The sequence below is a fragment of the Periplaneta americana genome, chromosome 1 (genome assembly GCF_040183065.1).
Source record: "Periplaneta americana isolate PAMFEO1 chromosome 1, P.americana_PAMFEO1_priV1, whole genome shotgun sequence".
NCBI lineage: Eukaryota > Metazoa > Arthropoda > Insecta > Blattodea > Blattidae > Periplaneta > Periplaneta americana.
In genome coordinates this window covers 196,889,469-196,914,260 of record NC_091117.1, presented here as the reverse complement: position 1 = coordinate 196,914,260, position 24,792 = coordinate 196,889,469, and the positions used below count along the sequence as shown (strand labels likewise).

At 34.1% G+C, this 24,792-nt stretch overlaps 1 protein-coding gene and 1 long non-coding RNA gene across 4 annotated transcripts in view; one reads left to right on the top strand and one right to left on the bottom strand.

Moving 5' to 3' along the window:
• mtt (mangetout) overlaps positions 1-14,290 on the top strand; it is a 523,315-nt gene extending 509,025 nt beyond the window's left edge. For both annotated transcript variants that reach the window (XM_069835394.1, XM_069835387.1), the window contains 4 exons: positions 4,573-4,786; positions 7,674-7,879; positions 7,979-8,138; positions 12,831-14,290. In XM_069835394.1, the coding sequence (XP_069691495.1) occupies positions 4,573-4,786; positions 7,674-7,879; positions 7,979-8,138; positions 12,831-13,129 (879 nt within the window). In that variant the 3' untranslated portion in view covers positions 13,130-14,290. The remainder of the gene's footprint in view (positions 1-4,572; positions 4,787-7,673; positions 7,880-7,978; positions 8,139-12,830) is intronic.
• Positions 1-24,792, bottom strand: part of LOC138706291 (uncharacterized) — a 127,686-nt gene that overhangs the window by 5,215 nt on the left and 97,679 nt on the right. The window contains exon 3 of one of the 2 annotated variants that reach the window (XR_011333949.1): positions 23,317-23,443. The exons of the other annotated variant lie outside the window; for it this stretch is intronic. This is a non-coding gene — a long non-coding RNA (uncharacterized lncRNA). Of the gene's footprint in view, positions 1-23,316; positions 23,444-24,792 lie in introns of those variants that run through there. 2 annotated transcript variants of the gene reach the window in all.

The following is a 24,792-nucleotide window of genomic DNA, read 5'->3' as shown; positions in this document are numbered from 1 at the left end:
TGTTTCCAGCTGTTTGCTGACAACATATAGTCCACTGTAGTCTATTCAGTTGTTGTTTTTCAAGAGAAATGAGGGGTATTTTGATCGGTGTTCATTATAGACGCCTGTTGCTAGTAGCCAGAGGTGGGGTGTAGTCAATATATAAGTTACTGCAGGGCTGTGTCTTCTGCAACCGGTACTGATGATTTTAATTTACTTCTTTTGTGGTTTATGGATGGACATAGAGAAGAATGTGTTCCAGATCTTCATCATAATTATTACACCACAGACAAGTAGGATTATCAGAAATGTGAAATCGGTGTAGGTACAATTGAGTGACAATGTGACCTGTTCTGGCTCTTGTTAAAAATGTTTGAACATGTCTGGGCAAGTTTTTGTACATTTCCAGATCATTTGGTTTCTTTTGAACAGACTGTAAAATTTTTCCTTTGTCAGAAGAGAGCCAATTATTGATCCATAGGTTTGTAAAATGAGACTTTACTGAAGCAAAAGCACTGGATATCACTTGAAGAGGTCTTGGTTGCAAATATGTTGCCTGTTTTGCTCGCTTCCAGGTATACCACAATGACTAGTTATCCACTGAAATGTTATTTCCTTTTGGAGTTCTTTTAGTTTACTTAGTTGTTTCTGAAGTGGAATAATTCTATGTGTGTATAGGTTTGGTATATATTTAATTATATTGAATATAGCCCCCTTGAAATCGGTAAGTATGCAAATAGATTTTTCAGAAATTTGAGTAACACACTGAAGAGCAGCATCAATAGCTAGCAATTCAGTGTCAAGACTGGAGGAGGATGAACATGGTATGAAATAACTTTCTTGATATTTTGGAATATAATACCCTGCTCCTGATGTCCCATTATTAGAATTTAGAGATCCATCTGTATAAATTTGAAGGTGATCCTTATATGTGCTGCAGAGTAGTTCCATGGCATCTAACTTAAGAATGTATGGAGGATCATTTTTGGAATGGTTTCCTGGAATTTGTATGCTATGTTCTGGAATCACCCATTTCCATGGAGGAATTTCGTTCACTACTGGAGTTTTAGCAATGAGTGTTTCTGTGATATAGATTGGTATTTCTTCTTTTATTATTTTATAGAAATTACACAGGCTATCATCTGACAGTTTGAAGAACGTCTGAGATTTGGATGAGGCTTGCAATTTTAAATGTATTTTTAGATCCTTTTGTAATATATAGTGTCTGATTGGTTGAATATTATATTCAGTTTCTAGGGCAACAGTTGATGTGGTTTTTGGCACTCCTAGGCATAATCTTAAGGCTGAGTTTTGAAGAACAGAAATTTTTTGTACATGAGTTCCTGATGCTCCTCCCCATATTTCGCATCCATAGGTCAATTTTGATCGTATATAAGCATTATAAAACAGACGCATTGTCGTGATATCTGATCCCCATTTCCTATTAGCTATGATCGTCAAGAGATTTAATCGTGGTAGACACTGCGAAGCAACATTGGTTAAATGTGTTTTCCATAAAAGTTTTTCCTCAAAAATTAATCCTAGGATCTTAGGAGCTGGATTGTACTGAATTTCTTGATTATTCAAATAAATGTGAGGTTTATAGTTTTTTAAACTATATCTTTTTGTGAAGATAGTATATTCAGTTTTTGACTGTGAGATAGCCACATAATGTTTGATTCGTGAGAAAAGACATTCATACATACATGCATACGTACATACACATACCTAAACAGAAAACAGACATACTAAAAAATTGTAATTAATTATTACCGTAATTTAAATTTTTTTTTGGCAAATCGCAAAATCGTGCAGTTGTGAGAAAAATATCATGACAAAATAGAGCGTGAGGTAAAAAAAAAAAAAGATAAAGAGAAAAGAGAGCATAAAGAGAGAAATATTTTTTGGAATTCTATTACGGTTAGGTTAATGATTGCTAATCCTCTTCAGTTCACGTTGTCATGAGTTTGTGAAGTAAATTTTTACGACTACCCACTTCAAGAACACATGGTCTGATCGATAATTTCCGAGCGGACATCTTGTTTCGTAGAAAAAGTATTAATCCTGGTCATAGTGTCCATTTAGATAATTTTTGTGCTGTCCAAGTGGTTCTTTGCAAAATGTTAAATTCATTTCGTTACTTCAGTAATGTCTGAACATTTTAGCTTTTCTTATAACTACATGTATAGGAACAGAATATGTAATTACATAAAATTTGGGCTCTAGTTATTAATATTCTTGTACTCTTCATACTTGCTCACAATTTCAGCAACAAGTGCTTGATTTCGAATGTACTATAAATACATACTTACAAATGGCTTTTAAGAAATCCGGAGATTTATTGCCGCCCTCACATAAGCCCACCATCGGTCCCTATCCTGAGCAAGATTAATCCAGTCCCTACCATCATATCCCACCTTCCTCCCATCTACGTCTCGTCTCTAGGTCTTTTTCCCTCCGGCCCTCCCAAGTAAGATTCTATATGCATTTCTGGATTCGCCCATATATGCTACATGTCCTTATGGATAAAAAATCCTGTTCCTAATTGATTGTTGTTTCCTTCCCCATAATAGGTCTACAACAAATAATCTCTTATTTGTGAAATGCCATTCCCATCTAACCTAACCTCCTGTACTTCCATCAAGACTATTCTATATCTAGCTAGTTGTTTTGCTACTAATGTTACCCTTCCTGTTCTGTAAAAACTAGTTACATTTCAAGTACCAAATCTCATAACCTTATTCCTTTGCTGTGGTCGCGCCAAAGAACCAGTCTCATTCCAAGGCTTATGTTGTGGTTTCGTAACAAGCTATTTTTTTTTTACGGTGATCAGTTGTTAGCCCTTTGCCCAACCTGCAAGCTGGAGAACCACCCCCTATCGGCTGTCTGCAACTGCTTATTCAATATATTCGCAGCTACCCTCCATATCTGGAGGCTATCTTCTCTCTCTCCAATCTGAGAACACACCGTGCTGTGGATACTATACATAATACTGGAAATGGGACAGACTTGGGTTTGACGACCTAAAAGTTAGGTAATGACTTCCTAATTACTTTCTTGTTTGCAGTGGCGGCCGGTGAGGCATTCTGGTAGTGGTGCCAAAAATGGAAAAAAAAAAAGTGGTTGCACGCAAATCACCCAAGTAGAAAGATGATAATCACAGTTCACGTTTACATTATGTTATATAAAACACATAAATTAAATCAGCTATTTTACCAGGTGTCCAGTTAATAATGCATCTAGTAACAGTTACAATAACATTTCCGAAACTAATAACGAAATTTACAAATACAGATAATGAAAAACTTTCACAGCATTTTTAGTCAAATACAAATAACTTTTATAACTAGTAAAATTACTGGCAAAAACACACGAGATGAACAATGATATAGATAATAAATTAACACGTTTGCACTTTGTTTAAACAGGCCGATGAATCCAAGGCACATAATAACACATGTTCATGTCCTGCATAGATCTCGTGTATTGATAACAAAAGCCTCAACACTAATAACAGTGTAGTGATAATTAGTTATCGCGAAATAAAACAAATATTACACAAAATTAACAAATAGTGTTACATAATATGAAAAAAAAAAAATTCTAAAAAGAACCATGCCTAACTATCTCTGCATTCAATATAGTTAAATGGATAATAATTTACACATTCAAATCCTAGTTGTGTGCATTAGTTTTGAATTGGTAACATTACATTAAGATTTGACGCGGAATTTTAACTTGTGTTTTTTTCCTGAAAGCCTGCGCTTGATTGTTCCCTGCCTAATGTCTCCAACAATCCTGCCATCTAGTGAAATTTCTGCATTACTGTGCTCCAGCGGGTGAAATGTTAACTACTGAGTCAAATTGAATTCGGCTCAGTTTCTGCCATAAGAAACGCATATAAACTAGAATCAGTAGCCTTTTGTACAGTGTTATATGGACATAGACAGTGCCACACCAAACTGGCTCCAACATTCGGAGAAACATTGGAAGAGTGCGTCCCGATCTGTGCGCGTGTTTGTTCAGATGAAATACGAATAAAATGTGTAGAAATAAACGATTACAACTCCTTTTTAGGATATTATTTTTTGTTTCTTTCATTGGTGGTGCTATGGCATACTGGCACTGCCCCAAAAGCCGCCCCTGCTTGTTCGTCTCTGAGAACTTCTAAAAACTTACAAGTTTAGTGATGTAATAACAATACAGGATAAAAATATGTCTAAATTCTACTCTCTATTCAATCTAATTGTAATAGATAAAAAAAAAGTAACAGGCAGGACATTTTGGATGAGCAGATATTTCGGATCCAGACATTTTGGATGAGTGGACGTTGTGGTTTGGACATTTTAAAAAGATACTATTGGTAAGGACCTAGACGGAACTGATTGCCCAACCAGACATTTTCAATAGGCCCAAATATAATCGCTAGCCGATACCCCTAGAACAGAAATAAAGCTACCAGTTGAATTTGTTAAATAGTTAGGAGTTAGGTCCTAACAACTGATGTATTAATGTATACTACTGAAATGTATCACAAGGTGTAAATAATAAAAAAATTACAAAAATTGACTTAGACCATGTTTATTGTCTCAGGTCCTCATAAACGGAGTGTGGATCTTGGTATCTCCACCTCGAGCAGTGCATCATTACCCCACAAGAGAGGATAATCACCTCGTCTGCTCCTCTCATATTGATGCTTCATATATGATAGCGTTTGGCTATCCCATAGTACTCATCGTTGTCTGCACGATATATGCTGTTCTTACGCGTAAGATACCGGAGGCATTTAATGAATCCAAACACATTGGTACGTATTAAAAACATTGACATTTATTATGCTAGAACTCATGAAACTTCATTTATTTATTCATTCATAGTTTTCTAAATACGGGCAGGTTTTTACTGCAAACTCAGTATTCTCCAATCTTTCCTATTTTCTGCCTTCCTCTCAGTCTCCGCATATTATCCATATATCTTAATGTCGTCTATCATCTGATATCTTCTTCTGCCCCGAACTCTTCTCTCGTTCACCATTCAGCAATTCGTTTCTGGAACTCCCTACCCAGCTCCCTCAGGAACTGTCGAACGATATTGCAATTTAAAAGTGAATTGTTTAAACACGTGACCAGTATTCAGGTTTAATTCTCCTTTGTGTGTATATGTGTAACTTATATATGTAATTTTCCTCAGTATTGTATAGTTATAATTTACATTTGAATTTGTTATTCTTGTAATTTGTAATATTGGTTCACTTACCGCCTGCATATTCATTGAGTGTAACTTCTAGCCTTATATTATTTTGTAATTATTATTTAGTATGTCCGCATTATTTTACTTGACTTAACTATATAAATTTTTATTAGTGTTCTTTAAATATTAGTCTGTAAAATTGTATCAGCTTCTTTTGTTTCTGGCTAAGTGGAAGAGAAGGCCTGATGGCCTTAACTTCGCCAGAATAAATAAATAGATATTATTATTATTATTATTATTATTATTATTATTATTATTATTATCATCATCATCATCATCATCATCATCATCATTCCTTCCAGTGCATCCTTCAGTTGGCAGTTTCTTCTCAGCCAGTAACCCAACCAATTCATTTTCTCTTCCTGATCAGTTTCAGCATCATTCTTTCTTCACCCACTCTTTACAACAGCTTATTTCTTAACGGAAATAATAATGGTTGGCTGTTTCCTTTTAATATTACTAATCAATCAATCAATCAATCAGTCAGTCAATCTTCTTAATGTATCCAGCTGTCAAACACCAAGAAATAATTATATGATAAAACAATTGAACAATACTGATAGTTACACTCTTCTTTTGCAATGGAATTCCTTTTTCAATTTTCAGTAGAATGAACAAAACTAAAAAAAATATTATTATTATTATTATTATTATTATTATTATTATTATTATTATCATTATTATTATTATTATTATTATAATGTCATGATCTCGATTAGGCCTGGTTATTCTTATGTAAGGTCCTTAAAGGTGACATTGTCAATCTTTCTTAAACAGTGTCAGCCTTCATAATCCTATGAAGGACATGAGACATCACAAATTCTTCTATATTAGAAATTCTAAATCTTCCTCGCCGGTCTCCAGATGTATTAAACATGCTAACTTACATGTAGGCGATTTCGATCCATTCAATGTATAGAAGTATTAGAATATGGCAATGTCTTTGCTAATATTATTTGCATAATCCTTATACACAAATTGTAGTACGAATCAACTCCTTTCCCTAGTAATTTATAGTATTGATTCTTGTAAATTAATTATTGTAATCTATGTTCTTTATTTTGTTGTTAACTCAAGTATTTAATTTGTACCATAGTTGTTCGTTTTAATGTATCAATTGTAATACTGTGCTGGACTTTTATTGGCCAATGGCTGTTGTCCAGCACATAAATATCAATAAATGAATTATTATTATTATTATTATTATTATTATTATTATTATTATTATTATTATTGTAATCTATGTTCTTTATTTTGTTGTTAACTCATATATTTAATTTGTACCGTAGTTGTTCATTTTAATGTATCAATTGTATCACTGTGCTGAACTTTTATTGGCCAATGGCTGTTGTCCAGCACATAAATATCAATAAATGAATTATTATTATTATTATTATTATTATTATTATATCATTACCACGTACTGTATTATCACCACCACCACAAACGTCAGCATTTTGTCGTCATAATCATCATGCTCATAATTGTTTTTCATATGAACCATGGCCGTTGAGTCTGGGAGTTCGGTAGGCTGGTATCCAACTCAAAAGTTAATTTATGTTAATAATTTTGCACTCCCAGTTCACACGCATATTCAAAATGTACCTAAATTTGCTTTGAAACATTTCAAATGCAATTCCCTTATTACTTTCAGTATTGTTCTACTTAGTTAACAATAATTCATCTTAACAGTAAATTCAGTATTGTTCTACTTAGTTAACAATAATTCATCTTAACAGTGAATTGACAGTTTTGTTCAAGACTGCATAAACCAACTATGTTCTACTGCGTGTTCAGTTCAAAATGTGTCATAGCTCGCTGTATGCCGTCATGTGGCTAGCCAATGAGCCTAGAGAATTCAATCTTCCTACACTTCCGCAGAGGTGTATTACTTATATGCCAGAGAAGTAGCCTAACAAGTACGGCGTTCGTTCTGAAGAGTACGTACCGATATGTACGGTAACGCCGGTAGTGGCAGGAATGTGAACTGTTTGGAAACATGTACTGAGGTGAGATTTTTTGTTACTGTCGGGATATGGGGAGAGGGTTAAGACGATTACTTATGTATTTGTTGACATTAACTTCGACGGTCAACATGGACATGGAGCATTTGATTTGTGTTGTGGAATGTTGCCGTACACAATCGATGATAACAAATACCCTGCGATGACTTGCCAGCGCAAAACACAGTTCGAAAGAGGTTATGGTAGCATACAGACCGTACACACTGCCATCTGTTGCTACAACGTTCAAGTTATACCGTACATGTTCTCAAGTTCAGATTGAACGCCTTGATTAATAGGCAACTTCTCTGACATAAAAGCTGAAACTTGCTTCAAATCGCTGACTCACAACAGTGACGTCATGACACACTTTGAAATGAACACCCAGTATTACAACTACATTGTAACTTACGCATACATATTTTCATTTTCATTTGACAGGTTTCACCATGTATACAACATGTGTGATCTGGCTGGCTTTCGTACCACTCTATTTTGGAACAGGAAATCACGTGCCACTCAGAATCACTAGCATGTCAGTAACAATAAGCCTCTCAGCGAGTGTTACGCTCGCGTGTCTCTTCTCACCAAAGCTCTACATAATCCTCGTTCACCCTGAACGCAATGTGCGCCAAAGCATGATGCCTGTAAGTCAGATTGCAACACGAAAAGTACAGTAATTTAGTAAAACATACGAAACAAAATTGAATTATTAAGAAAATATTTGTATTTTTTTCTGTTTTTAGGTTAGGTACAGTGCTATCAAAAGTCCTGCCGTCACAGGCACGACTCAGACGGGCAGCATGATGGCCGCCGTAATCTGCAACCAGCAGAAACAACCTTTCCACGCAATTACCCAGCAAAGTGGATCTTCCCAGGGATTAGATTCAGGCCTCCAGAGTGACGGTAAAAATATTTTTCTTTCATGACAGGACTCGTTTTCTAGACATTGCAGCCTTCCATAAACTGTTCCCTCTCGGCCTCCCCAAAGGTCTTTTTCCCTCCAGCCTCCCAACTAACACTCTATATGCATTTCTGGATTCACCCATACGTGCTACATGCCCTGCCCATCTCAAACGTCTGGATTTAATGTTCGCAATTATGTCAGGTGAAGAATACAATGCATGCAGTTCTGTGTTGTGTAACTTTCTCCATTCTCCTGTAACTTCATCCCTCTTAGCCCCAAATATTTTCCTAAGCACCTTATTCTCAAACACCTTTAACCTCTGTTCCTCTCTCAAAGTGAGAGTCTAAGTTTCACAACCATACAGAGCAACTGGTAATATAACTGTTTTATAAAATCTAACATTCAGCTTTTTGAGAGCAGACTGAATGACAAAAGCTTCTCAACCGAATAATAACAGGCATTTCCCATATTTATTCTGCTTTTAATTTCCTCCCGAGTATCATTTATATTTGTTACTGTTACTCCAAGATGTTTGAATATTTCCACCCTTCAAAGGATAAATTTCCAATTTTTATATTTCCATTTTGCATAATATTCTGGTCACGAGACATAATCATAGTCTATACTTTGCCTTTTCGAGATTTATTTCCAAGCCTTGTATATTTTTCATATATTCATAATCATCTTCAATATGGTGTTTTATTATGGGGGAACCATAGTTCATCTTCTAATATTTTTAAATTACAGAAGAAAGCAGTGAGAATTATTTGTGGTGTTGGACCAAAAGAACATTGTAAACCATTATTTCAATCCTGTAAAATTCTCACTCTTCCATAGCTATATGTATTGCAGTGTTTGTTATATACCAAAGTGAATATTGATAATTTCCCTTTGAACTTGGATTTTCACGAACACCATACGAGAAGTTGTAATGATATAAGACTTGATTTATGCAGATACAAGACTACACAAAACAGTTTTTATTATATGTCTCTGAAGTTTTATAATAACTTACCTAACTCAACTAAAAATTTAAATTACGATTCATTGAAATCGTTAATTAAAAGAAAATTATATGAACACAATTTGTATAGCATTAACGAATATTTTAACTTGGCAAACAATTTTGTTTGATTTTATTTATATTGACGTTGCTAATGCATAATTTATTTATGTCCAAGCAATAAAGTAGCTAGCTTTCTATCTGTCTGTCTGTCTGTCTGTCTGTCTATCCATGCTTCAAGTAAAATTTTCGTATTTTCCCTAATAGTTTGTGGATTTTCTCCTAACATATTCACATCATCCGCATAGACAAGCAGTTGATGTAACCCATTCAATTCCAAACCCTCTCTGATATCCTGAACTTTCCTAATGGCATACTCTAGAAAATAAAATTAGTAAAGTTACAGAATATTGTAAATTTAGTCTACATTTCATTGTTAAACTATTAATTTACATTTAATAAATATTATTCTGAATTCACAATACCATGCAAGTAATATCTCCGGATATCTTTGATAATGGCCATTTAAAGACTGTGAACATTTTTGATACTGGACATTTAACATGTATGGACATTTAAGATACTGGCCATTTAACGACTGTGATACTGGACATTTAACATATATGGGTACTTACGATGATGGTCATTTAATGACTGTGGACATATTTAATACTGTAATTTTGATGACTGGAGACATTTTTGGTACTGACAGTAATGACATTTTTGCAATGGACATTTCGCAGTGGATAAATTGACTGATAATAAATAATGACGAAGAGAAGTATCCGCCATTTAAAAAAAAAAAAAATTAGATGCAAATAATCAAGCGGATACAAACTGATATTCAGGGCTGGGCAAAATACTGACATCCAAGTATTTCAAATACAAATACAAAATACTTCAAATAATTGTATTTGAAGTACAAATACAAAATACTTTTAAAAAATTAACCAAAATACATTTGTATTTCAAATACTCAAAATACATTTTGTATTTCAAATACTCGATACAATATATAGGCCTAAATAAATAAGAATATTACTGAAAATCTAAAATATTATATTAACATTACTTTTACCTCGAAGTTTTATATAAACACTGTAACTGAAGATTCTTCCTTTTCCCAGTCAGCAATGAAATTATGCTACATATGAATAATTACTACTCCCTTTCCAAACAACCAGTTCCTCAAAAAGTTCATCAGATAACGATCCCCTTTGCTTGTGAATGAATAAATCCTGCAAACCAGAACAATCTTTCTACAGGCGTAGAGGAACACAAACTTGTATTATATTTATAAAAGCTTGTTTCACTGTTGGGTAATTCTCTAGAGTGCACAGGGTTGTCCCTTTGCCATTGAAGAATTGTACGAGCTCATACTCCACAGCAGACAAGTTCTTTTCTTTTTGCTCTTCAAAGTCTGTTTTACTTGAGTTGAAAACATAAAAATTGTTTTCGTCTTCATTGTCTGAACTGACCAAAGATCTAGCAGACAACTGCTCAGCTGATTTCACACACATATTCTGTGTCCTCTTCTTATCATTTGGTGAGGTAGTGTCAGGTAGCCATCTCATCTTCAATGATGGGTGGAGCAAGCTGCCAAAATAGCTCGATTTGCTTCTGGGATCAGATCAAACATCGCTTTAAATCTTGATGAAAGTGAACTTATTAGGATTGAATAGATGGCGTAGATTACTAGGTAACAATATTTAATATGTTTTTAAGGGAAATTAATGTGGACAAAAGTTGGCTGTAATAGCACGTCTTCTCATTTTGCGTTAAATCAAGGGCTACAGCAATGGGTTTCAGAACTGCACAATATTCTTCAAGGTACTGAAACTCAACATCTTTGAAGGTTGGCAATCCCAGTTTTTCACATATACTGTTTATATCATGTTTGAATTGCAATATTTGAGAGATTGAGTCATAAAGAGAATTCAGTCGAGTTGGGCAAGGAAACTTTAATGAATATTTCAAGAAATCTGATATAATTTCTGAGTATTTGGGTCTCCTAGACGCATTCCATAATGCTAAACATGTAGCAAGTGTTGGGTGATGGATCCTTGATGCTCTTGGAGATTTCTTCATGGCATTAAGGAAATCAGTTGTGGCAAGAAAACTAAGTGTATGGCTAGCACATTTGAAATGGGTAGGCAAGTAAGACAAAAGTTCATTCTTCATATCCAAATCCAAAACTTGAAGAACAAAAAGAAGAAAAAAAGTATTTTGAGTATTTGAAATACAAAATACATCAATTTTATGTATTTAAATACAAAATACTTTCGAAAATCCTTACAAATTACAAAATCTATACTAATAATAAATCTGTAGCAGAAATTTTTCTGGTAATTTTCGATTTTCCAAAAATAATTGGTCCTAACATATATAATTAACCACCCTGAAACCGAAAATCGCTTTTTTGAAATTTTTGTTTGTATGTATGTCTGTCTGTCTGTCTGTCTGTCTGTCTGTATGTTTGTTACCTTTTCACGCGATAATGGCTGAACGGATTTCGATGAAAATTGGAATATAAATTAAGTTCGTTGTAACTTAGATTTTAAGATATATGGCATTCAAAATACATTATTTAAAAGGGGGGTTATAAGGGGGCCTCAATTAAATCGAAATATCTCGCCTATTATTGATTTTTGTGAAAAATGTTACATAACAAAAGTTTCTTTGCAAATAATTTGCGATAAGTTTTATTCCTTCAAAAATTTTGATAGGACTGATATTTAATGAGATAAATGAGTTTTAAAATTAAAATAACTGCCATCTAAGGCCGTGTAATGAATTAAAAAACAAATGACTTCGTCTATAAGGGGCCTTGGCCAGCAACAATCGAAAGCTATGAAAGATAGCCTACAGAGAATGTTTCTGTGTTTGTATGAAGTAATATCGGAAGCTAAATTAACCGATTTGTATAATTAATTATTATTTCACCATTGGAAAGTGTAGTTTCTCTAGATGGACATAATGCTATAATGTTATTACAGTAACTTCTGATATAATATATAATATAATATAATATAATATAATATAATATAATATAATATAATATAATATAATATAATATAATATAATATAATATAATATAATATAATATAATATGTAATATTATATAATATAATTTAAGTTATTTGAAGGGTTCAGAACCATAGTGGACCAAGTGCCATTTACTGAATATGTAGAAAACAAGGGTTAAAATTAAGTTATTACCATAATTCAATGGAAACCTATAACAAGTAAAATAAAATATACACATTAAATCTAAATGATGTCAATCTTCATTAAACTATGGTTGCATGTAATAAAAATTAAGAAACATCTTAAAGGAATTGTCATTGCACCAAGTGAGTGTCTCTGGACCAAAATGATCGCATTTTAATTATTTGGATGCAATTTAAATTAAGTAACATATTAAACGATTTATCCTTCTATCAAACACGAATGTTCCCTGGATCAAATGTCCTATTTTAATTATGTAATTACTTTATATTTATTTCTAACAGGTGCAGCGGAGCACACGGGTACGGCTAGTACAAAATACAAATGTATTTCAAATACTGCCCAGCCCTGCTGATATTAATTAGACTGATTTATGAAACTAAAAATGTTACTATACTGAACTCTTAAGCGCCGAAGAAACAAATACATGATTTAATTATTTTGTTTTCCTGCAATACAGGAGTAGATCTGGAACTGCGAGAAGATGTTGTCCATCAGCTGCAACGCAGGACTCAAACATGCCTGTTGGTGAATCGATCTACACAGACTACATCAATGGTAACCAACAATAGCAGTAGTAGTAGTAATGCGAATTGTCCCAATAATCAGCAGCAACAACAGCAGCAGCAGCAACCACCACAACAGCAGCCAGTAGCCAAATTATCAGCTACCTGTCACATAATCAACAGTAGCAGTAACGGGCCCATTTCTGTTTCTGCATCACAGCAGAAACAGCAAGTAAAAGACGTGCAGTTATAGCAGGAGAAGAGTGTGACCGCTAAACTTTCTAGTAAACAGTCAGGCGTAAGGTCACGAAAACAGAAACGCTCTCCGGTTGTTGTGTGATTATCCGGGTTGGAAATTACAGTTTACTTTAAATATCGAAAGAATGTACATGGACAATAAAAATTGCTTCACCTGGAAACCTGCAGTGTGTATACCGCGAATTAATGACGTAGTTAGAGACAACTAAAAATGTGTTGAGACCCCACTTCGAGGAATTATGTAAGAGATTTTATGATAAGAAATTAATAATTTAATAGACAAGGATATATTTCATTTTGACAGTTAATGATACATGCAATCGTGGCAAAGAACATACCAGTCCTTCCAAATGCAGTATTTAGTGTATAGAGGAAAGATTTTTGTAACCAATATATTATATACGTAACATATCCATATTGTTAAAAATTTAAAAGAATAGATGTTCAGTAGGTGAAAAATAATTTAATCTAACTGTTATCCAAGTTAACATTTACTCGTACGGTACTTGTCCATGTACAGATCAAGTTGTAGTATAACCATGTTAAATTCACATTATTTCTTATTGCATAAGAACAATATTGGACGGACAACGAGATGTATGAGTTAACGCAATTTCTTGAGCTACAAGGTTATAGTTGGCAGCACATTCTGAGCCCATGAGCTGCTATCTTCTATGTGGTAAAGGAAACTGCATTATATTTTAGTTGCTGACAGTAGAGAGAGATTTTATTTATAAATAAAACTGTAGCGTTATTTTGATGCTGGATCTGTACTTGAGGAGATCCGTTCCCATATTGTTTCTACCATGCAGTAGACGCCATAATCTATGTACATGTACTTCCATTCAGGAGCATGAAATATGTATCACTGTGGTTATATTCAATCAATTATTGTATCGGAATTCATTACTGAAATGTTGTGCTATGTACATAAGTTATAATATAATTATTATGTACATATCTGAAAATCTCTGCTTTCTGCAATCTATAAACGACATTGATTGTGATTCTTTAATGGTGAGATGAAGGAAGAATTATTGTATCCTCGGTGAATGAATGTTCTAAGCAGGGATTTTCAAATTATAAGTTTATATGTAATAACAACTATACGAATAAGGTTCCAATAACAATAAATACAAAATGTATAATGTCTACATATCGTGTTAATTTATTCCTTTTTTTTATGAAGGAATTTATTGAATAATGTAGAATAACCAGTTATATCACACATTTTTTATCCACAAGCAAATATAAAATGATTAGGAAGACAGCAGCCCTTAAGTAATTTCTTGCAATCCACATATAAATTAATACTCGGTCTACATGATTATCATCATAATTAAGATCGTGTGATGGTTATTATTATCTCTTCTTATTACTTACAATGCTTGTATTAAAAAGCCACTTGTGATGTTAAATTTAATATGCTCTCAGGCGATTCGTATAACACTTTCAAGTCTTTATAGCATGGATGGACATTTACAGGTTCGCAAACCGGAAGTACTTTGAAACTTTCCTCCAACGCCAAGAGATGGGACTGTGATTTACAGTGCCAGTCTCTTCGTATCAGTTGTTCTACACCATGTAAATCAAAACAACTGAGGGGGTCAGAAGCAAAGTGGTATAAGTGCACTTTAGTTAGTTTTGAAAAAATGTGATTGAAAATATTTAAGCTATCGTAAATTCCGCGAAGTTTTAATTTAAATTAAAAAAAAAAAAACTACTCTTTGTGAAAGACTGAAACGTCTGACAATATTACGCCTGGATTGTTTAATTCTTTTAAAATCATGTGAGTATTCGGAAATTTTTCCAGATACTTTCACCACAGAAGTTTAAATGAATTCCTCGTCAATGAATTGTTTTAAACATGGCCCGGCATGCCTTACGAGAGCCTGAGCAATCTCAAAAGATAAAATGTAAAGGTTAAGTTATAGCTCTTTTGCTTTTTTGACAGATTTTGTAGACGTTGTTTCTTCAAATTTACTTTTCAAATTCTTGGAATATGTCAGTCCCCTATCTGCCCATTGTGCGACTCAGACCAAGAGAGGATTCGCAACACCTCAAAATCTGTGCTTCAGTGGCTGGCTATGATAATATCTTTGAAAAGTATTTGAGTGCAAGAGGTCAAATGACTTTATTGTCAAACGCCTGGCATTAGAAAACAACAACAACTTTTCAAATCCATTAACTGATTTCTGCGTTAACGACCTCAAATAATACTAAAATAATTCAGAGTTCTATTTCTCCATGGCAAAATATGAAATATCATGCAGGTTTTTGGAAGCCAGTATTTAAAATTTGAACGACCTTATAAAATCATAGTAATAATGTTTCATAGTAGCAAAGGAATATATCTTTTAACCAGATCACATACTTAAATTAAAATTAAAACTTCACGGAATTTTTCTCAAAAGTTGTTGTTTTCTAATGCCAGGCGTTTGACAATAAAGTCATTTGACCTCTTGCACTCCAATATTTTTCAAAGATATTATCATGATCAGCCACTGAAGCACAGATTTTGAGGTGTTCCGAATCCATTTCCTGGTTTGAGTTGCACAATGGGCAGTTAGGGGACTGATATATTCCAATTCTATGCAGGTGGTAAATTGGGAATTAACTGTGGATTATCATGCAGAGAGTTCCATTTTTTCCCTTGAGATTGTGTTATCAAATTTTGTTTGTTGAAGTCTAAGTATTTAGATTTAATAAATCTTTTCACAGAGTAATACGTAGATTTAGTAACAGGTCTGTAAGTAGCAGTGCTGCCCTTCTTTGCTAAAGCATCCGCATTCTCGTTTCCCAGGATTCCACAATGGGATGGTGTCCGTTGGAATACAATTCTTTCATTGAGTGATATTAATTGAGAGAGCATTTTAGTTACTTCTGCTGTTTGAGATGAAGGTGTGTGTTTAGAGACTATTGATAGAATAGCTGCTTTGGAGTCTGACAATATAACTGCATTCTTAAATTTATTGATGTGGCATAGAAGATTCCTGAGACTTTCACTTATTGCAACGATTTTTCCACCGAAACTTGTTGTTCCATATCCAAGAGATCTATAAAGTGAGAAGAGACAGCACGTAACACCTGCACCGGCACCTTGTTCTCTGGAGATCAAGGATCCGTCAGTGTATATAAATGAAGCCAGTTTTGTGGAGGGTACCTAATATTAACTGTCTCTAAAGACAATTATTTCAGTGTTTACTTCTGATTTCAGTATTTCTTCTGTTAAATTTAGATTATATTCTATATTTAATAGAGTTAAAGGGTTTGGTTTAATTTGTAAGTTTTCTTTTAAATTCGGGATATTGATTTTCCGTTTTAATTCTTGAACTATGGATATGAAACTTTTTTGAGTTTTCAATCTACAAAGTAACTAAAGTGCTCTTATACCCCATTGCTGCTGACTCCTATTGTTTTGATTTGTACGGTACAGAATAAGTGATATGAAGAACCGGCATTGTAAAACACAGTTCCATCTCTCAGCTTTGGAGGGAAGTTTCTCGAAGCACTTTCAGTTCACGAACCAGTAAATGCCCATCTATGCTTTACAGTTTCCTATTATTAGTCAAAAGCTAAACGCACAACTCAGTAATGTGTGGCATCAGATTTCACTAATTTTCTCACTTTTGTGTCTTGGGCTGCTTTCTTTCTCAGATACACACCAATATTGAAGTTACTTACATACTGTGTTCATATTGTAATTATTGATACGTCGATAATTTCCTACCTGCTCGTAGAAAAGAAAGTAGTTCTGTTACCTAAATCCATTATATTTCAACTGTTACTTCATTAGTGTTTATGCTCCCCCAGGTAGTGTGATGAGAGTTGTCATCTCCAGCCAGTAAAAAGCGGGAACTGCCAAGCTCGACTGTTGGTCACCAGCTTTCCCACTTTCCTTTTCTTACGCATATCCGGATTACCATATGGAAGGTAGGCCGATCCAAGTTATCCTCATTCAATCCTTTATCACACAATGATTTTATTTTTACTACCGTAAAACCCCTTAAACACAGGTTTACTAACAGTAATAATTTTCAATTATTTTATCCCTGACCATAACGAAAAACATGCCTTTACTAAATACTTTTGCGTTTGTAAAGTAGGCTTTTATTCAACATTATTTATTTCACTAGTGAAATATAGTAATATGCGTTACAAGAGCGGTATGTTGAACTTTTCATGTTCGAGGAAAAGTTTGAAAAAGCGAAACATAGTTGAGCTTTTTTAATTTCCGAGAATTGAAAGAAAACATACCGCTCGTGTATCGTACATTATTTTGTGCAAAGATCGTTTATTACATACCTGAAAGAGGAATTTCTAATTAGTTGCAATGAAATCTCCATCTTGGTTTCTGTTCAATGACTGCAATTTTGGAAAACAAAAATATCTATCTTCAACATTGCTTTCTGTGTTTACTATACTCCAGCAGGCCGTGATATACGTCTGTCTTTTTTTTCCCCCAGTCTATAAATGCGAACTTAAAACAAACGGCTTCCTTAATGTTACATGCATCACGAAATGCAGTAACTTTAGTGGAGTTGTAGAGTTTACTTAATTGTTGCAAATATTTAAAAATAATAATTAACAGTGCAATTTAGGTGAAATTGCAGTGGTAAGTTTCCAATTTATAATTATTACTATATTGAACGTCTATAAAAATAATATGTTAAAAGCCTAAAGCAGTAAAATGAATATGGCGCTTAAGCGGTAAGAAGAGGGAAATTGTTGTGTGTGTTACGTTGGGAATACTGAATGTGGTATTTCACACTTACCGCGTATTGGTTTTATGCGGAAAGCAAGCAAATACACACGATCTCGCACAAAAGACTTTACCTCACAGTTTGAACTTTAGCTCACAGTTCATTAGTATTTTCCTAGTACCCGGGTACACACGTATAGTTTTCCATTCAACTACTACTCAAGAAGCTAATATATTAGTTACTAGATGTCACTACCTTTACTTCTTTATTACCATTTCTTAAATATACATACACTCAATCTCCTTCGCTTTTCTCTATCTACGTCGTAATTTGTGCATTGCATCCATATCTAATACGTTTTTTTTTTTTTATTTGTAATAATTTACCTTTTGGGAGGTGAGAAGAATTGAACCTGCGAAGTTGGGTTTAAAGGATTGTATAACAACACGCGTTAGCCAACTGAGCTAAACAGACACGATGATTAATTAGGTTTTAAAATTCCTCTTAAGTTTACGGAAGTAAAATTTGAAATTATTTTAATGACATTAGTCCCGTGAACACTTCTAAATAATCCCTGATCCTTCAAAAAGATCAAAATACACGTTTAAAATGAAAAAAATATACATTAAAATTATATAATTAATTACGAGTATAATTTGTTATTTATCCAATGTCTTAGATACCATTCTTCACTAATCATGGCCTCCTACATCATGACTTATCTAGTACACGTATTGATTCTAAAATCCATGCCATGATATGTGATTATATGAGAAATTATTTTCAACATATTTTCTTTTATGAAACATAATTTTTCGTTATGGTCATGGATAAAATTACGTATGGTACTTGTAAGCGTGATCTTTATTGCGCTCGTGTAATTTAAGCACGAGGCGCCAGCCTCGTGCTTAAATCTTTCCACCCGTCCAATAAAGATGCACTTACCTCAGAAGTACCATAAATAACTATTAAATTGAAATGCAGGTACTTGTAGTCTTATCGGATCTACTCTAAAGCAATTGAAGCATTTATTTTGAAAGGGAGTTAAGTCATAAAAACACAATTTTTCAGGAGATTAAAAAACTGCATATGGCCTACCAATAAGAAGAATATATTTAACCAACTGTGATAATGCTTTATTCACAATTGAGAATTAACAATAGTTTATTTTACTGATTTTGATTTCAAACTACAAAAATATACTTTTACAATTTTGACTTGGTTACTTTTTCAAAATAAACATTATCAGTTATTACTGCTATTGTTTTAATTTGTTCAATTTATTCCAGGAAATGAAAGCCTACGTGTTGAAATATATTGATAATATTGGAACACAACTTTCTGAGCAACATCGTTAATATACGAAACTTATTTTTCATTTTGATCTGCAGAGGTTGCTAGAGTTTTCACTGGTACTAGTACTACGGGGATTTTAATGAAACCTTGTAGACTATTACACTTTTACTACGTCACACTACTTTTGACCAATAAAACGGTACGAAAGGACGTTTTTAAACCAATCATGGCTGCTTATCGCACAATTTTATCGCGTCCCTAGCATTTGTTTATTTTTATCACTACCCTAGCATTTGTTTCTTTGTTTGCCAACATTTCAAACTGCACTGGTCTGGACGTCAAAAAACAGAAAATTACAAACCACTCCAGTCGATGCACAGCACTTTCAAATATGACTCGCAATGGCATTCAAGAACAAGAATTAATAAAGATCACTGGTCATATATAAAGAGCACCATTCGGAAATCCTGAATAAGTTGAGGGATACACCATGTACATCAACGAATTCACTTCTTTTACGCACACGTCCAATATAACATCAACTGAACCACTATCACAGAGTTCAATGAAGATTCCATAGTTGGCACAACTGATAACAAGAAAACATAACCATAAAACACTACTGCTATGTAGTGTAATGTTGAGATGGTACAATAATACATTTGAAGACAGTTGTATCTTCGTAAGCCAATTAATATTTTATTGTATTGGAGTACTTTGTTACTTCTAATCGTGTAATAGTCAATTAAATCCCACTCGAGTTTTGATTTTCTCTAGATCAGCGGTTCCCAAACTTTTTCAGCCACGGAGCCCTTTTTGAAACAAAAGTTTCTCGTGGAGCCCCAAGAAATGTTTACTTTTTAGTTTTATCTGTCTACGTTCTATGAAGCATATTTCACACGAACTATGAATATATATATATATATATATATATATATATATATATATATATATATATATATATATATATAATAAAGGAAACAATACTAAAAATGTACTGGATATAATTTATTTGAATCTACAAAATGATATTAACAAGTAGTTAAGATATTTAAAAAATGTTACAATGTTACATGTACACCCGAAGTTAATGTGAAGAATGTGCCTGTTTCTTGCGACAGAGTTTGTCAATGTCCGGTGTCATAGAAGTCAGTTGAAGACGTATATCGTCTTTTGTGTTCTAACAAGTTCGATATTTTGTTTTTGTAGTCGCGTACCTCGAAAAGGTCGTTTCACCGAGGTACACAGTACCAAAAGGCAGTGAGAGAAATTTAGTTTTTGAACTTAATATCAAAAGATCCTCCCTTAACTTAGCCCAAAATTTGGGAAATGGTTACTTTTAAATTATGCCTGACAGTGGCTGTTCGAAACCATGTCTATAAGGACCTCATATCTGAAGCAGTGAGGGCTGCTGGCTTTGACATCATTGGAAATGGATTACAATCCACTCATCCTATTTCTTTAGAATCGATTCCTGAGTGTCCCTTGGAAAGTATGAATTCATATTTTGAAGCAAATTGTCAAGGCGTTCTTTCATTATTGCTATGAATCAGACATTCATTGTTATGTTATTTCCTTCTATAAAGTTTGAAGTCAATGAGAAACGTAAGACGCTTTCAATGTAGAACGCTGTCTTTTTCTTCAGTGCGACAATTTCGTCATCAGCATCGAATATAGTCTTCCGTTTACCTTGTATGTATGTGCTGAATTCATTTTTGAAAAATGTCTGCCAAGTAACATAATTTGTTCAGTACAACCATTCCTGATCATTCAAATAATCTGCAAGCAAACTGTTCTGGTAATTCAAAAGTGAATAAATTTCCGTTCGAAGTTCATGTAATCGGGACAACGCTTTACCGCGCGACAACCATCGCACTTCTGTGTGTAATATTACTGACAATGACTTGTGTATACTACCATATCTCACACAGGATTTTAAGTAGCCTACACTGCGAAGGTCATGCCTTAACAAAGTTGATAATTTTGACGGCGTTGTCTAGTACTTGCTTTAATAACGCTGGCATTTTTTTCGTTGCAAGGGCGTGTCGGTGTAGTACGCAATGACTATTTGTTCAGTTTTTAAAACTTTCTTGATCCTTGTAATAGCGCCAGCAACAGGACCTACCATGGCCTTTGCGCCATCTATGCACACGTCAATGCAATTTTGTCCCAAGGTATCGAGTTTTCAATGAAGAAGAAAAAAATTCAGTACCGCTTGTAGAGGATGGCAATGGCTGCAGAACAAAATATTTAATGAAAGAACCTGAAAATTCATACCGCACAAACATCATTAACATAGCTAATCCGGCAAAGACCGTGGATTTGTCAAGTTGTAACGAAAATTTCGTTTAACTGATACGGGAAAGCATGATATTTTTTACGTATTTTCATAGATTCTGGATTCGATTATGCAGTGTTATTTGATAAGGACACACTGGAAATCAAGTTTTCAGTTTCCTTGTCCACCATGCACTTCACTACCTTCACAAATAGTGGTTTCATAATAGTTTCAGCAAGGGTGAGGTTTACCAGCAAGAGCCTGGTCATGACTAACCAAGTACGACGTTTTCAGCGCTTTCTCGTTGTTTGTTTTTACACGAGGTAAAATGTTGTCTGAACTGCATGGAGTTCGTCACTTTTTCTTTCGAAGTAGTCTCCAGTTTTATTTGTGAATTTTTGAATTGAGAAATGCCGTCTAAGCTTGGCAGGGAACATAGAACTATTAGGAAAAACTTTGTTACATATCACACACTGTGAATGTTCATCAGCAAACTCAGTGAATCCCATGTCCAAATATAAATCACAATGACATATCACCTTCAATGTATTTCATAAAATCAATGAACACTGTATTATTGACCTAACATGTGTGTTTTATCATTAAATATAAATCATAATATTTTCGTTTGTTACTTTCAATACCTCTACACTAGGCATCATAGACTCTGAGACAGGTTCATGTTCAACATATTCCGAACTCAATTCCCAGGAATTCGCACTATCTTCTTTGAAAGTAAGGTTATAGCTGTTGTTATCTACCTTTGACTGATCACTGGTTGATGGCTAATGACTCTTAGGTCTTAGGGAGCCCGTCTTAAGCCACAGTTCCGGTTCAACAAAAGTTTAACTAACACATCTGCTATCAAATTAACATGCAGGTATACAGTATATATATATATATATATATATATATATATATATATATATATATATATATATATATATATTTTTTTTTTTGAGGTAATGTAACAGTCAATAGATTGTAGATTCCATGTACCACGAATAACAAATGCTGCCTGCCCAGTATATAAAAAATAAATAAATTTCGAGAATCATTGAGTACTTCGCAAGCAAGAAAGATCGAGATAGTTCCAGTGACGAGTAGATCTAATATTAATGCTTCCATGTAGCAAGAAGAACGCGAATTACTTTCTCAGAAAGTATTTTTCGCTTGATGGAAGTAGTTTCCGTTTTCCCCGCTAGAGACTAGATGGAATTAGCAATTTTTGTCATCTTCATAACTTATGCCGATGGCGCCCCCTGAGAATCATTCACGGAGCCCTAAGGGCTCCGCGGAGCACACTTTGGGAACCGCTGCTCTAGATAAATCTGCTCGTGTTACACTTGCAGATGTATAGATAAAATCAAAACCTCTAGTGAGATTACTGTTGATAAACATCTTGAAGACCTTTGCTCTCAAAATTATTAAATTTAGTGAGAATTGATATACAAGCACCCTCGTTAAATGTATCACTAGATTACTTCGACATTCACAGTAGGAACGTTTGGTATGGATATATTCCCCTGAATTTCTGACATTACATTCACCAAGGAGCTTTGCACTTTTTATTTTTAATTGTTTGTATGACTATTCTTCATGCACCTCTCTTCCTTTTGCACTGATATTGGGTTTATTTGAAGACACGTCAGCATTTGATTCAGTTAGAGATATTTCAAATATTATTAATATTTTGTTGTACTAGACCTGTTACAGTGGGCTACTGGCTAGAACGCTGGACTTACAATCCTGTAGATTATCTGGGTTCAATCCTGACGTATCCCCGATTTATAACTTGTTTTGGGTAAGCTCGTGGTCCAAGTAATACAAGGGTTTTCTCTGGGAACTCCGGTAACTCTGTGGCATCACAACAAATCTCCATCATCATCCATCATCATCCATCATCATCATCTCATCGCGGGTGTAGCACAAACCAGCCTCTTATGGCGAACCCTGGGCAACGACTCTGTCAGCAAATTGTTCTTAACAACTGGCTTCATAGGGTGAATGACGCACAGACAAGTACCTGACACTAGCAAAAAAAAATTCATGTTATATTAGCTCGAACACAAATTCAACATACTCCAACTTTTCTGGCTACCAAGTTACCATATGATTTTCAGTTCCTATATCCCAGTGCTGCTCATCGGAGTGACTACTACCGCGGAGGAATCAGAGATTATGGATAAAGCTCTCCACCGGTGATCTCCGATACTACTGTAGGTGGAACAGGGGACATACTGAGGGATGCGGGGGTTCGGAGCAAAACGACAGTTAGCTCAAGGACGACTGGCGCGTACGGACTGACCGTAGTTGTGAGGGGAATAAAATGGCACCAAATCGGATATCCGTCGCATGGAAATTCTTTAATTTAGTTGAAGGTAATAATAAAGTCGCATACTGTAAACTTTGTGGGCGAATTTACTCTAAGGGTGGTGAAACTTCGAATTTGTTAGACCATTTGAAGCGATCGCACAATTGCGAACTTGATGAAAACAATTACGCAAAACATTTCATACGATTTCTTTTTAAATTGTTTTAGTGCTATTGTTCCCAAACGCTCACAGTCTATGAAAAAGTCTTGAAATTTCTCTAAAACGTAACTTTCGAGGCAATAAAAAACAAATGAAATATTTACAAGACGACTTGAGTTATATTTTACTATTTAGACAACTTGAGTTATATTTTACTGTTTGGATTAAAATATTTCTGAATGAAACTAAAGAAACGTCTGGTAATAATAATTACAATTATCCTTAAGTTGATAACCACTTATATTTTTATTACAGAGCAGGAGTGGCGCGTTTTAGAAGAGGCAGTTCAAATACTGACACCCTTTAACACAATAATCACAATCCTGTCCAGTGAAGAATCTGAATAAATTATGTTGGACAGTAAACTTTATCCCATTGATAGCCCACGTTTCTTTTGTTTCATTCTGAAGCTCCCTTAATATATTTTACGTTAACTAAACCGATTAGAATAATAATTGACAAACCCTGTTTGCGATTAAACGAGAGTTTCTAGGAGAATTAAAGTATAAATGTTTACATTAGCTACTGAAAAGCTTTACTTCTGCGTTAGTTTTGCAGTTAGATTGAATTTTATTAATTTGATCAATGACATAAAAACTAATACGGCTTCCACATATACTATGAATTTCAAAACTAGAAAAAAAATCTGTCAGCTAACGTAGCACTTTAAGCAACACAAAAAAAGAGCTGAAGAAAGAGAGAGAGATTAACATAAAAGAGAGATTATACAACAACAAATTAGACTTATTTTAAAAGATACGCAGACGTCAGCAGACTCGAATCACTACCTGATCCGATTAAAGGAATGCTGAGCGGAAAGTGTATGTCTACGCCACAGCACATATAC